Here is a 12789-nt window from a genome sequence, read left to right as displayed (position 1 = left end):
GGCCAGAGGGAGAGCGTGTGTGGAAGTGGGGTGCGGTCCGGGGGGGGGGGCAGGGGTGGGGTGGGGTGACTGCTTCCAAGCAGGGGACCTTCCGGAGAGGATTTCAAAAGAAAAGTGACATCTCACTGTGTATGGAGGAATGGGCAGGACTGGGTCCTTAAAGACCATGCTTAGGCCTGGAAGGCAGTGGGCTGAGGGGGAGGCTCTCAGGCCTCCCCTTCTCCCTGCAGAGCGAGGATCTGAGTGACTTTGCCCTTTGGGTCCACAGGGGACAGGGCGCCCCGTGGGGCAGCGGGGCCTGGGCGGCAGGGGCGGCTGCGGCTGCACTTGGCTGCGCGACAGGCAGCACATCCCTCGCCTTCCCCAGACCTCAGTGTTCTCATCTGAAAATCAAAGGCTTTACCAGATGAAACAGCTCCAAGGCGTTCTCTGACTCCAACAGGATTGTGTGATCCTCAAAGCGCTCGGGGTGGGCGTCTGAGCACTGGCTTCCTGCTCACGCAGACACTGGTGAATGGGCAGCAAGAGGGTCAACTGGGGTGTTCACAAGGTCATAGTCAGGGGCCAGGAAGTCTGGGCTCCTCCTGTCCCATCCACCTGCCCGGGCCCTGCATCTCTCTCCCCTCTTCCCACCTCTCACCCACATCCCTCCACCTCAGCCACAGAGGAGGAACGGGAGGAAAGAGAGAGCAAAGGAGCAGGGGAGGGGAGAAGGAACGAGAGACAGAAGGGGGGAGAGGGAGAATATGGCCATTTCAGTGCACAAATAGCTCGGATCCAAGCTTCCCATGGAGAACGGTGAGGCCACGGGGAAGGTTCCTTCCTGGCTCCTCTTTTCATTGCCTTTCCCTCTATTCCTGAGATTCATCATCATTCAAAAGGAAGAAAGGCACTTTGGTCTCTCAAGGGGACCTTTTCATGAAGCCTTTGTGTGTGTTCGCTTCCCTCTGTGGCTGGGGGAGCAGCAGGGGCGGCGGGGGGGGGGGGGGGGGCGCTGAGAGAAGGGTGCTGGGATCTCTGTGGTGCTGCATGGAAGGTGGGGTGGGGTGGACAGGACAGGGAGGGTGTGTCTGGCTGCCACAGGAGCCTGGCCAAAGGTCACTCATTTAAGGATGTTCAAAGCTACAAACAGACACACTCAGAAAAGGAGAATAAGGGTAAAGATGGGGCGGATTCCTTTTAGGAAAGGCAGCCTCAGCTCAGAGGAATTCAATTAGGCTCTGGCCCCTCCCTCACAGGCCATAATCCTTATTTTTAAAATATATTTTTAACTGATTTCAGAGAGGAAGGGAGAGGGAGAGATAGAAACATCAATGATGAGAGAGAATCATTGACTGGCTGCTTCCTGCATGCCCCCTACTGGGGATCAAGCCCCCAACCCTGGCATGTGCCCTGACCAGGAATCAAACTGTGACCTCCTGGTTCATAGGTCAACGCTCAACCACTGAGCCATGCCGGCCAGGCAACAGACCATAATTTTTGACCCCTGGGGTGGTGGGGAGAGAAGCCCCAGGGTGAGGGCTGGGGAGTCAGCACCCTGTCGGGGGCTTTTATTTATTCAAATTTATCCAAAACTCATTCATTATCTCAGAGGGAGTTGGGGTATGTTTGCCAGGCGTGCAGGAGACACACAGATGGGCTGGGGTCAGCACAACCCCCTTAGGGAATGAGGGCTGTCAAAATACGGCCCCCTTCCTCTCTGCATTTGGACAGGGCTTGCCTCAGTTTCCTTACTGATCCCACCCCGAGCACCTCACAGGGCTGCTGGAAGGCCACCTGAGCTACAGGGGAGGGAATGCTTGGCGGTGCCAGGCTGTCCAGACGGACGGGGGGGGGGGGTCCTCGTCGCGTGGCAGGGCACCGTGTTCTTCCCCTGAGCGCATCCTCCGCGAGTGAGAGGTTCGTGAGGAGACCCACCCTTTTCCCTCCCCCTCCCACCCCCTTCTCAGTCCCAGGAGGTCGCCGAGAGAAAGCACAGCCTTGATTGCTGAAGAAACCTGGCCGGTAGCGGACCCTGTGACTGAGGCTGGGGGCACCGCCCCCGACAGGCCTGGCCGGCAGGGTCATGCTGAAGATCACAGGTCGCCAAGTCCTTACATCCTGGGGCCCTCTTTCAGGAGGGGCTTCAGAATTTCCAGCTCGAAGTGGCTTAGGGGCTGCCATCTACTCGGGAGAAGAGGTGCAGCTAGAAGACCTTGAAGCCATGTTAGTAACACAGACACCCTGTCCAGAGGAAAAAGGAATGGGTTTGGTGAGCTGCTGATACATATGTTTATATATGTATTTATTTTTATATATTCACTAGAGGCCCGATGCATGAGAATTCATGCACAAGTAGGCTTTCCTTCCCCCGGCTGCCGGCACCGGCTTCCCTCTGGCACCCGCGATCTGGGCTGCTTTGCTCTGGCCCCAGCTTCATCTGGAAGGCTGTCTGGAATGATGCTCAGAAGGATGTTTGGTCTAATTAGCATATTACCCTTTTATTATTACATATACTAGGGTCCCTCAGCCTGGCCTGTGAGGATTGGGCTGAAACTGGCTCTCCAACATCCCCTGTGGGGTCCCAGATTATGAGAGGGTGGTTCTCAGGTGATGCACCCCAGAATCAGGCTCCCTCCTCTCTGGTTCCGGGTGCGTCACCTGAGAACCGCAGCTGCCAAGTCACTGCAGCTCAACAGCTCTTGCGTTGAGCATCTGCCCTCTGGTGGTCAGTGTGAGTCATAGCTACTGGTCAGATGGTTGAGTGGTCAGATGATCACTTAGGCTTTTATACAGATAGATATTTATATATTTATATCTGTTGATATAGATGTTTATTTATATATACACTAGAGGCCCAATGCATGAAATTTGTGCATGGGGGGTGTGTCCCTCAGCCTGGCCTGCACCCTCCCCAATCTGGGACCCCTCGGGGATGTCTAACTGCCGGTTTAGGCCTGATCCAGAACTGCTGGCTCCTAACGGCTTACCTGCCTGTCAGCCTGATCACCCCCTAACTGCTCCCCTGTCTGCCTGATTGCCCCCTAACCGCTCCCCTGCCAGCCTGATTGCCCCCAACTTCCCTCCCCACCCCACCAGCCACCTGCTCCTTCTCCTTAGCAAGAGATCTGTTTTCTGTCCTTTTTGAAGGAACGAATGGTCTGAAACATTGAACTGGAAAAAGTGCTCTGGCACATTCTCCTTTCTGGGCTCCCTCCGAGGTTGTTGATTGCGGGCCTGGGCCGAGCGGGCACCTGCACGTTGGTTCTGCCATTATTCCTCCCCACGGCCCTCAAGGGTGGCGGTGAGAACGGCATTTCACAGACATTTCACAGGAGATTTAGCTTCCAAAATGTGTAGTAGCAGTTCAAGGTCACATACCTGCTAAGTGACAGATCTGAGTCCTCGAGCTCCTCACCGCAGAGCCCCGGTCTCGTGCCAGAGACGCCGAGTTCCTTGGCCGGGACCGCAACCTCCCCAGGTGGCTCTGCTAGGCTGCCTGGGCTGGAACCGCTCTGCATCAGCCTTCCTATATAGATCCGGGGTTTCATTCCATCTTGCATCCCAGACTCCTGTGGGGGGGCGGGGCGGGAAGGGGGAGGGGAGGAGAGGGACTCCACAGGAAAAAATAAATTCAGTTATACACGAAAACAGCGTTCACTTTCAGGAAATGACGGACTTTCTGGAGCTTATATGTGGATTCCACCAAGGGTCATGAACTCGAATTAAGGCTGAGCCTAGAAATCCTTGGCTCCGGGTTCGTGGCCACACTTGGGAGTTAGCTGGGCCTTTAAAGAATTACTTCCTGGCTCCACCCCAGTTCTACCGAGTCAGCATCACTGGCTCTATACCCTGTGGTATGTTCCCCAATGATTCTTGTATATCCACCCAGAAAACAGACGCTGGGCGGGAGTTTGAAACGGTGGCGCTAAATCAGGGGTGGGGAACGTGCAGCCCGCGGGCCATGTAAGGCCCGGGAAATCACTGGGTCTGGCCCTGCCAAGGCATTAAGGTGAGTTAATTAAACGTTTGACCAAATGTAGCAGGCTGATGTTTAAGGTGATAATTTTGTATGGCCCACGAAGGATGTTATAAATATCCAAATGGGCCCCTGGAAGAAAATAGATTCCCCACCCCTGCTCTAAATACTACCCATTCAACGGATGAGGAGTCATTTCTACCTGCGTAATGTTCGGTCCGCTCTTTACCTCCCCGAGCCTTCTATTTTGTCTTCTGTCAAATGGGAATAACGGCCGTCCCTACCTCACAGGGCTGAATATTCCATGGGAGTGTTTAGCACCGGGTCTGGCACATAAATATGCAAGAAATGTTTATGTCTCGCTAATGATGCAGTAGTATTTTATCATCTATGTAACTAATCTCTGTAAATGTTCTCTTGGCGATAGAGTTGGGAACAGAATGTCATTTCTAGCAGACTGTCAACAAAAATACATGAAAGAAAGGAAAAAAATTCAAAGTTTATTAAACATTAAGGATAACAGATAAAGGTTTGCGTTGAACAGCATAAACACGGCCCATATCATGGTACACAATTAAACCGACCTCCTGTGAACTTTTACCTGTTTAGCGGATGCAATCTTTGTGGTGTTGCCAAAAAGATAATGGTAGATTATTGTGATGTTTGGTAAGGTGCTCCAAAATTAAAGATTTTTATGTCTTGACTTAAATAGTTACACACACACACACACACACACACACACACACACACCCCTATATACATTTGGCCCTCTGTGAAATGTACTGACTTTTGTGCCAAGTTCAATTCATCAAGATCGAGGCTAAGGATGTGCTCATTTTTTAAAAAAATGGTATTATTGCCAGCAGGTGGGGTTCAGTCGACTTACAAACTAGGAGGTCATGGTTGGATTCCTGGTCAGGGCACGGCACATGCTCGGGTTGTGGGCTCCATCCCCAGAGTGGGGCGTGCAGGAGGCAGCCGATCAATGATTCTCTCTCATCATTGATGTTTTTCTCTCTCTCCCTCTCCCTTCCTCTCTGAAATCAATAAAAATACATAAAAAACAGGCTAAAAAAACCAAAACAAAAATAGACCCAAGACCTTGTCAATGCACATGCAGAATTATTCTGAGCTCCCTCACAAGACCAGCGAGCTGAAAGGAAGCGCTGGGATACCTAGTACAGCGTCCTGCCCAGCCCACGCCAGAATCGCCTCTGCACCCTCCTCCAACACAGGGCCTTCTGCTCTAAGCGACGGTGTTGCAGGTGCCCTCCACACCTGCAGGGGCAAGGCCCAATGTGGGTCTCAAAAGGCAGCCACTTCCTCAAGAGAAGGAGAGGGCCACTTACAGCCCACCCACCCCCCGCCTGCCACCACAGGTAGCATGGGCAGGACAGCATGAGCAATTCCGGCCTTTCTCTGCAAGTCTGGGCCGAAGAAACGGCGATGGGACCTCAGCAGGAAGCCCTGGACCACTCATTCCAAATCGTGTCTAAAGGATGTTGGCCCGCCACGACTGGGCTTCATTGTTAATGGCCAAGTAACTGATCTCTGAAAGAGGCATATGAGGAAAGCGGGGAAATGACAGCAGGACTGTTAGAATAGCTGCAGTCTGCAGAACTCCTCTGACTCCGGTGGACTGGAGTCATGCCACACTGGGCCACGGCCTCCCACGCATTTAGCAGAACTGCCTCGCTCCCAGTTAACTGGCCTGGGCGGAAGGCAGCGAGTCCAGGAGCGAGTGCTCACGTGTGTGCCAAGGCAATGGCCTACATATAAGGCACCTGTGCAGACTCCAAAGTTTAAAATTGTTGAAGATGAGGTAGGCTTCTGAAACCTCTCCTGGCACGTGAAAGAGTACGTTTTATTATGATCATTTTATTTCTTCTGCAGAAAACATTTGTGATGCTCATTTGATTCAAACAATCTAATTCCAAGAAAGACCAGCACTCAAATGCAGTTTTTGTTTTTTGTTTTTTTTTTGGGGGGGGCTACCATTTTATACATCAATGGATTGGGTGGTCCGGGGTACGCTCCCTTCAACGTCACCACTTACATATATCATTTGTCTCTGCTTTAGAGAATAGTGCCATTTAACAATTATGGCAATGAGCCTCTTTTCCAATAAAAAGGCCAACGCTGGCTCACTTGTGTCTCTTACTGAATATCGCTTCTTCACATCTGCCTGAGATCGCCCAGGGTCTTGCTTGTTTCTGTTATGAGTGATTCACCTGAGCACTGCATTTCAGCTCCAACACTCTTCCATCTCCCACTGTCCTCTGTCGCCTGGGGCCGAATGAATACCTGGTGGGAATACCCGCCCAGCCGGGTTTCCAGAGACTCTAACACCACGAGACAACTGCTGGCGGGCTGACCAGGAGCCCACCAGGTCACTAAAGAATCAGGTACTTTAGGCGCAGGAAACTAGGAAATCTCACGGAGGAAAGGGTGTTTTAATCCAGCACAAAGTGTTTCTTTGTAATAACAGCAGAATCTCTTGACATGACACAACTGAGCAAAACGGAAGAACTATCTTTAAAGTCAGAACATCCATCAAGTCCTAAGTCACACATAGCACCGATATCGACCGCCAACTGCCTACGACGCGCGTGCCCACGGGAAGGACTGAGCTGCGCGGGGTGTGTGCAGTGATATTCCAGTCCAGGAAGTCATCATTTTGAAGTGAACATTTTTGTGGCAGATGCTTTCCCTAAAAAACACGGTAGCATCCAATAAATATTTGACTAACATCCATTTTGTGCTTTTTGGGTGACATTCACTGACTTCTTTCTGAGACCTACTAGGAAACAAGAAATCTCCTTCTATATGTTAGAGTGGGATTCAGCACAGCGAGCCTCGATACTGTCGTGAAATTTCCAAGCAGAAAACATGCTGATGTGTCAGTGATAGGCTTACAATATTAAAGACATCAAAACCCCCAAGCCCTTCGCTGTACAATGTTGACGAATATATATATATCTTTGCTATATAATTTCAAAACATGGACTAGTTATCCTTTTCTCTTTGCTCTATATAATATATGTCTTCCAAAATACATGGTCAGTATTTATATCTGAAAAATACTGTACAAAAAAAGAACTTCCTATAATTACTCTGTATAAACATTAGACAATTTCATCATCTCTCCTTTGGGTCTATAGTAAACAGTTAAACTGATTGGATTACCCACAGTTTGTGACAACACCACCGCCTTCTGAGATACACCAGTGTCTTTTACATTCATTTCTCAGAAGTCCACGTTATAAAAGCACATACGTTCAAAAGCAAACAGGATAAGAGCTGTAGGCTCCAGAATCATTAATTTATGAAGCATTCAAAAAGGGCACCGCTAGGAAAAGGGGTCATACAAAACACCAACTCATGAACGTAACTGATGTTTAAAAACAGCCAGGTAGAAGTCACAAAAATATATATATTACAAAAAATGGGGGAAACTGAATCTTAATGGAGTTGTTGGGAATATCAAGAGGGCTATGGAAAAAGTGAACTATAAAAGTGGGGTGAGGGGGGAGGGTTATGGGAGAAGGGAGAGAACAAAACCAAACATATCCATGTCAAAAGCCATTCCCAAAATGCACTTTCTTTCTTTTTTTTTGGCTCCTATGCTGATAAAGTAGCCCTCCTTCTCAGACCTGCCATTTCCCTCTGCTTCCCTGTCCTGGGTGGGATGCTCTGGGCATGCTCAAATGCACTGCTGGCATTTTTGTTTCTTAAAAGAGGGTGGAATTCTCAGGGAGGGAAAACATCCTACGTCCACTAGTAATACTCAGGCAGCATGCTCTAGCGTACAATAGGATTATTGCTTTAGGTACGGACAGTGCAAAAACACACTCTGTGGTCTATGAGAGGACTCTTACGGATCCGGGGTGGGCGGAATGAAAGGAAACTTAGATAGCACGGCAAGTAAATATGGGATCTAATTAATCTAAACAGCACTTTCAATGCGAAGACGATGATCATCCAAACTGAAAAGATGAGGAAAGCGACCTACAACTGAAGAGGGCGCGGAGTAGTGCTGGGTTCTTTTGTGCACCGTGTTGGCATGGTAACTTACAGACGGGTCTTGAAAACTGAGAGCTACTGTTCTCCCAGGGCCCCTTTCGGTGGATCCAAACACAGGGTCCTGGCAGAGCAGGGAAGAGCGGCCACGGAGCCGCGTGGAAAGGGCAGGAGTGGGGAGGAGGAGAGGGGCAGGAAACCCCGCCGGAGGTCTCCATAGTCCAGTAAAAACATGGCACCTTTCTGTTTGGGGAGCTAAAAGAGGATGAGAGGGTTCTCTGGAAATGGCAAGTGCAAAGGAACGCGCACCGCTGGCCACACGCGCGCTCAAGCCCGTGCGCCCAGCGCGCACACGCCACTGCGGGAGTCAGTTGTGTTGATTGATGCCTCCGGTAAAGTGCTGACGTCGGGAAGGGCGGGTGGGGTGTGGTGCTGTCATACGGGAAACTCAGTGTCCATCTAGTCCGAAGCCAGCCCCCTCCATACCGTCCTACAGGGGCCCGTGCCTGGCCTCGTACTTGGCCAGAATGTTCTTGCACTTGCCCAGCTCCTTGCGCAAGTCGGCCACCTCCTGGCGCAGGGCCGAGTTCTCCTTCTCCAGGAAGGACGCGCGGATGGCGATCTGGTTCTCCTTCAGCCGCCGCGCGTCGCGGGAGCGCTTGGCTGCCATGTTGTTCTTTCTGCGCCTTGCCCAGTACTTGTCATCCTGCTCGGTAGGTGCAGAAGGGAAAGGAAACAGGATATTAGATTTCAGCAGAGCTGAGGGCCTGCCGGGCGGCTGGCGGGCCTTGGGGTTGCGCCCAGGCACCAGCCCAGGAGTCTTAACCTGCGGCTCCTTCCTTGACAGTCTCAGCAACCCTGAGTGGAGTCCGTGGGCCATGGCTCCCTTCCCGGAGCAGGGACCGGCCTGCCACCACACGCTCCTAACCCTCTGCCCAGCAGGGCATGTGCCCCAGGAGGAGAGGTCGGAGGCTGAGAGAAAGCAAGGGGCGCCCCGCACACCCTAAATGGCATTCCAGATTTCTCCACTCTTTTTGCTGAAATCGTTATTTTTCGAACCCTTCTCTTCCATGGGCACTCATATGCTTTTTAAAAAATACATGTTTTTATTGATTTCAGAGAGGAAGGGGGGGGAGAGAGAGAGAGAGAGAGAGAGAGAGAGAGAGAGAGAGAGAGAAAGAAACATCAATGATGAGAGAGAATCATGGATGGGCTGGCTTCTGCACACGCCCTACTGGGATGGAGCCCACAACCCAGGAATGTGCCCTAACCAGGAATCTAACCATGACTTCCTGGCTCATAGGTCAAGGCTCAATACTGAGCCACTCTGGCCCAGCCTCATAAGCTTTTGGATTTAGGGTTGACACAATATTGCTGGAAGGCAACTGGGCAACATCTGTCAGCTACTTCAATGCATGCACTACTGATCCAGCTACTCCACCTCTAACGTCTCCTCCTGCTGCCACCTGCATGCGTGTGCACATAGACACAGGCATCATGTTTACTGCGGCACCGTTTGCAACAGGAAAGAAGTGGGGAGGGGAACGTAATTATTGGTAAGAGATTTGATAACTAAATAATGATGGTGAATACTCTGCAGCTATTAAAAATGATAATCCAGTCGAACCAGAAAGATGTCCATGATATACCATGATATGGGTGGAAACAACAGTAATCTGTAGATAAATGTGTGTGGCCTCATCCCACTCTGGTTAAAAAAAAAAATCACAATATTACGTATCCGTATAAAGAGGCCCAGAGTGATTGATGCCAAGCTGTGAAAAGTGATGCCTTCAGAGGAGGATTCGAGGGAGGGGTCCAAGGAGAAAGGTGGGATCTTTAACTTCTTAGTTTATATCCTTCTGAACTGTTGGCGTATGACATAATGGGCATGCACATTTTGGCAATTAAAAACAGAAATTGAGAAAAACCCACCAAACTTCTACCTGCCACCACATCAACATACTCATAGTGGTGGCTAGCATTTAAATAATTTACTCTGATTTCCTGTTTCACGGGTCTCTGCGCATTAATTAGCCTGAGTAATGTTTAACTGTGGTCAACAAGAAAGCGGTCCCTTCTTCCCCCGCCCCCTCATGGCTCCTCCTGCCAGAAGAAAGGAAAACACTCCTGGGAAGACTAACACTCCTGGCAAGCCTTCTTTTAGACCTTCCTAACTGATCTATGGTGCCACCTGGTGCATTTTGCCACTCCCCCTGCCCCCGCCCCTCTTTTCAACAACTGGCAAGAGCAAATCGCTCTGGATCCTGGCAAACCTGGGTGCAGTTACATGCCACCCGGAGTAAGTGGGTGAGGCCAGTTCTCACCCTCCCCCAGGATTCCAAGGGGCAGCTGGCACTGGACGAGGTCACATGGGTTGGGGCCAAGGCTGTAAGCCAGGTCCAAGGTCAGTGGCCCACCCCCATACCTGCCCCTTACCCTCAGCAGACACCAGCCCTAATCAAGGACAGGAGGTGTGAGACGGACAGCGTGTGCAGGCACCTCTGTGGCTTTCACAAGCTGGAATTTTATTTACAAAGCGCTCTCGGCTTTCTATATATTTCATGATGATATGTAACAAACTGGGAAAACAAAAGACCTTCGTACTGGCTGCTACCAGAACTGTCCTTAGAGAGGAGTTAGCTTGGACAGGTGTGCAACGGCTGTTGGTGGGATTTGTTATTTTGCTTCTGAAAGGGAGCAGGGGGCTGGAGGAAGCAGAGGGCCACGCCAGTGGATGGGAGAGGCTGGGAGGAGCTGGGGGAGTGAAAGGTTTCCCAGGGCTGAATGGGCCCAAGTGTAGCCCCTGGTATAGCCCCCAGTTGTTTGTGTTACTTCGATGTAAACCCCAATTCCCCCCCGCACCCCCCCTCCCTGTGGTGTGTCAGGAGGTCTGCCAGCCTCCTCAATGCTCCTTGGAGTGTGGTTTCCAAGGTCATTCAAAAGAGGGGCTGACTTAGGATGTGTCCGAACCTGCACCCAGGGCAACAGGCGCCCACGAGGTGCGGAAGGACGTGAGAATCACCCCCTGGGATACTGTAGAAGCTGTGTGTGTTGGGGGGACAGATGGGGTGTAGGCCATGGACTTGGTTTGTGACCACATCATAGGGCCCAGGGAGTCACCAGTTGACTCAACCAACTTCTCTCTCTCTGGGAGCTCTCACCTCTGAGGCGGTTACACCCCCAGCCTCCCCCGTCCACACCTGGAGATGGGTTAGGAAAGGCGAGGCATGGGGACAGGAATGGAGGGAGGATGCAGAAGGCAGGGATGATGCAGGGCTGTCCTGGCGGAGAAAAGCCAGGCTGCCACCCTTTGTATTGCAGGAGACTGAGGGGCTGATACATTTGGCACCACATCCCCTGTCCCCTTCTCCTCCGCCCCCAGGGGCAGATGCCACCTGGCTGCCCAGTCACCCTCACCCAGCAAGGACCGACCCCTCAGTCCTCTCCCCATCATCTACCTGATGCCTCCTCCTCCAAACAGGCCAGCATCCCTTCTCACCAGACTAGAAGTGCCTGGAGGGTAAGAAACAATGCCAGGACCAATTCACCTCCGCATCCCCAGCCCCTGACACAGGGCTTGGCACACACCAGCATCACAGGGCCCAGGGAGTCACCAGTTCACTCAACCAACTTCTCCGTCTCAAGTGAAAGATATGTGTCAAGTGAATGAATGGATGCTGCAAAGTGTGAAGATACCAAAGTGATCAGTCTCAGCTGGGAGCCCCAGTGTGCCACCCCTTCACCCTCCCAGGGGACGCATGCTGACCCAAACGCACGGCTCAGGGGAGGAAGCACGGGCAGCGGTGGGGAAGGCCGGTTCACTCAGTGGCTTTGCTCATCCAGTGCTGGGGCCACAGTCGGTCTCCCCCCACCCAAGCTCAGAGCTTCCCGCTTCCCACGAGCGCATGGTCTGTGGCCCGAGGCTTCCCCCCAACTGGAGAAATCCAAGGACACGCGGCAGGAGGATGTCGCTGCCCGCTCCCACCTGCCGGGGAAAAGGTCAGGCCTGGCTCCGACAACAGTGAGATGCAGAATCCCAGCCCAGAAGGCTTCCACGTGGTCTCTCTGTTGCCAAGGTTACCTGGGATGTTAGGTAGGCTTGCCCTCTGCTTTGACCTTGTAAATTTGGAGACCCTACGAAGGTCTGGCTGGGAGCTACATCTCTTACTCAGCAGCATCCTTTCAAACTACCTTCCATTCAAAAGGAAATCCACGCCGCACGGGCTCCTGGGTTTAGTATAAGAGTTGAGCTCTGAAACACAGCCGGACGGCTACGCACACAAGATGAGAGAAACCATCCAGTCCAAAGAAGATACCTACTCGCCCAGGGACCTAACCCAATGGTGCCCCTTCACACCCTGTCGTAGGCTAAGCAGCAATTCCCTGGCCAGGTTAGATGCTCTGGTGTTTTACTATGCACTTTCCTCTTCTGATTCTGAGGGGAACGGCTTCTGGTCTGTCCCCCAGGAACCCCTGTTGTAGCCCCTGCGAGGGCAACGCGCTACCGTGACCTGTTTGGAAGCTAGAAGACTCAGGGACCAGGCTAGGCCTTCCTCTACCTAGCAGTGAGCAGTGCTCACCTATCTCACTTTCTGCTTCTCCATTTCTTCAACTACTAAAGGGTAACTTGGTCTAGTGAATCTCAGAGGTCTGCTCAGCCCTGACAATTCTGCATCCCTCCAGGTAATCTCAGATACGGAGATGACAGCAGAGATTCAAATCTGCCAGACACCTCCCCTCCAATGCTCTTTCTGGATGAAAAAGTAGAGGTAAGGAGTCTAAGCCAGTCCCAGGACAAGGCCCCAAAC

General features: G+C 51.7%; 1 protein-coding gene across 2 annotated transcripts in view; it reads right to left on the bottom strand.

The window, feature by feature from the left end:
* Positions 1-4437: 4437 nt before the first annotated feature.
* The window catches only part of HLF (HLF transcription factor, PAR bZIP family member), a 49133-nt gene continuing 40781 nt past the window's right edge, over positions 4438-12789 (bottom strand). Inside the window, exon 4 of one of the 2 annotated variants that reach the window (XM_059669544.1) lies at positions 4438-8687. In XM_059669544.1, coding sequence (XP_059525527.1) covers positions 8469-8687 — 219 coding nt within the window. In that variant the 3' untranslated portion in view covers positions 4438-8468. The remainder of the gene's footprint in view (positions 8688-12789) is intronic. The other variant, XM_059669545.1, reaches the window with a different exon arrangement.

The sequence above is a fragment of the Myotis daubentonii genome, chromosome 16 (genome assembly GCF_963259705.1).
Source record: "Myotis daubentonii chromosome 16, mMyoDau2.1, whole genome shotgun sequence".
NCBI lineage: Eukaryota > Metazoa > Chordata > Mammalia > Chiroptera > Vespertilionidae > Myotis > Myotis daubentonii.
This window is presented reverse-complemented; position numbering and strand designations above follow the sequence as displayed.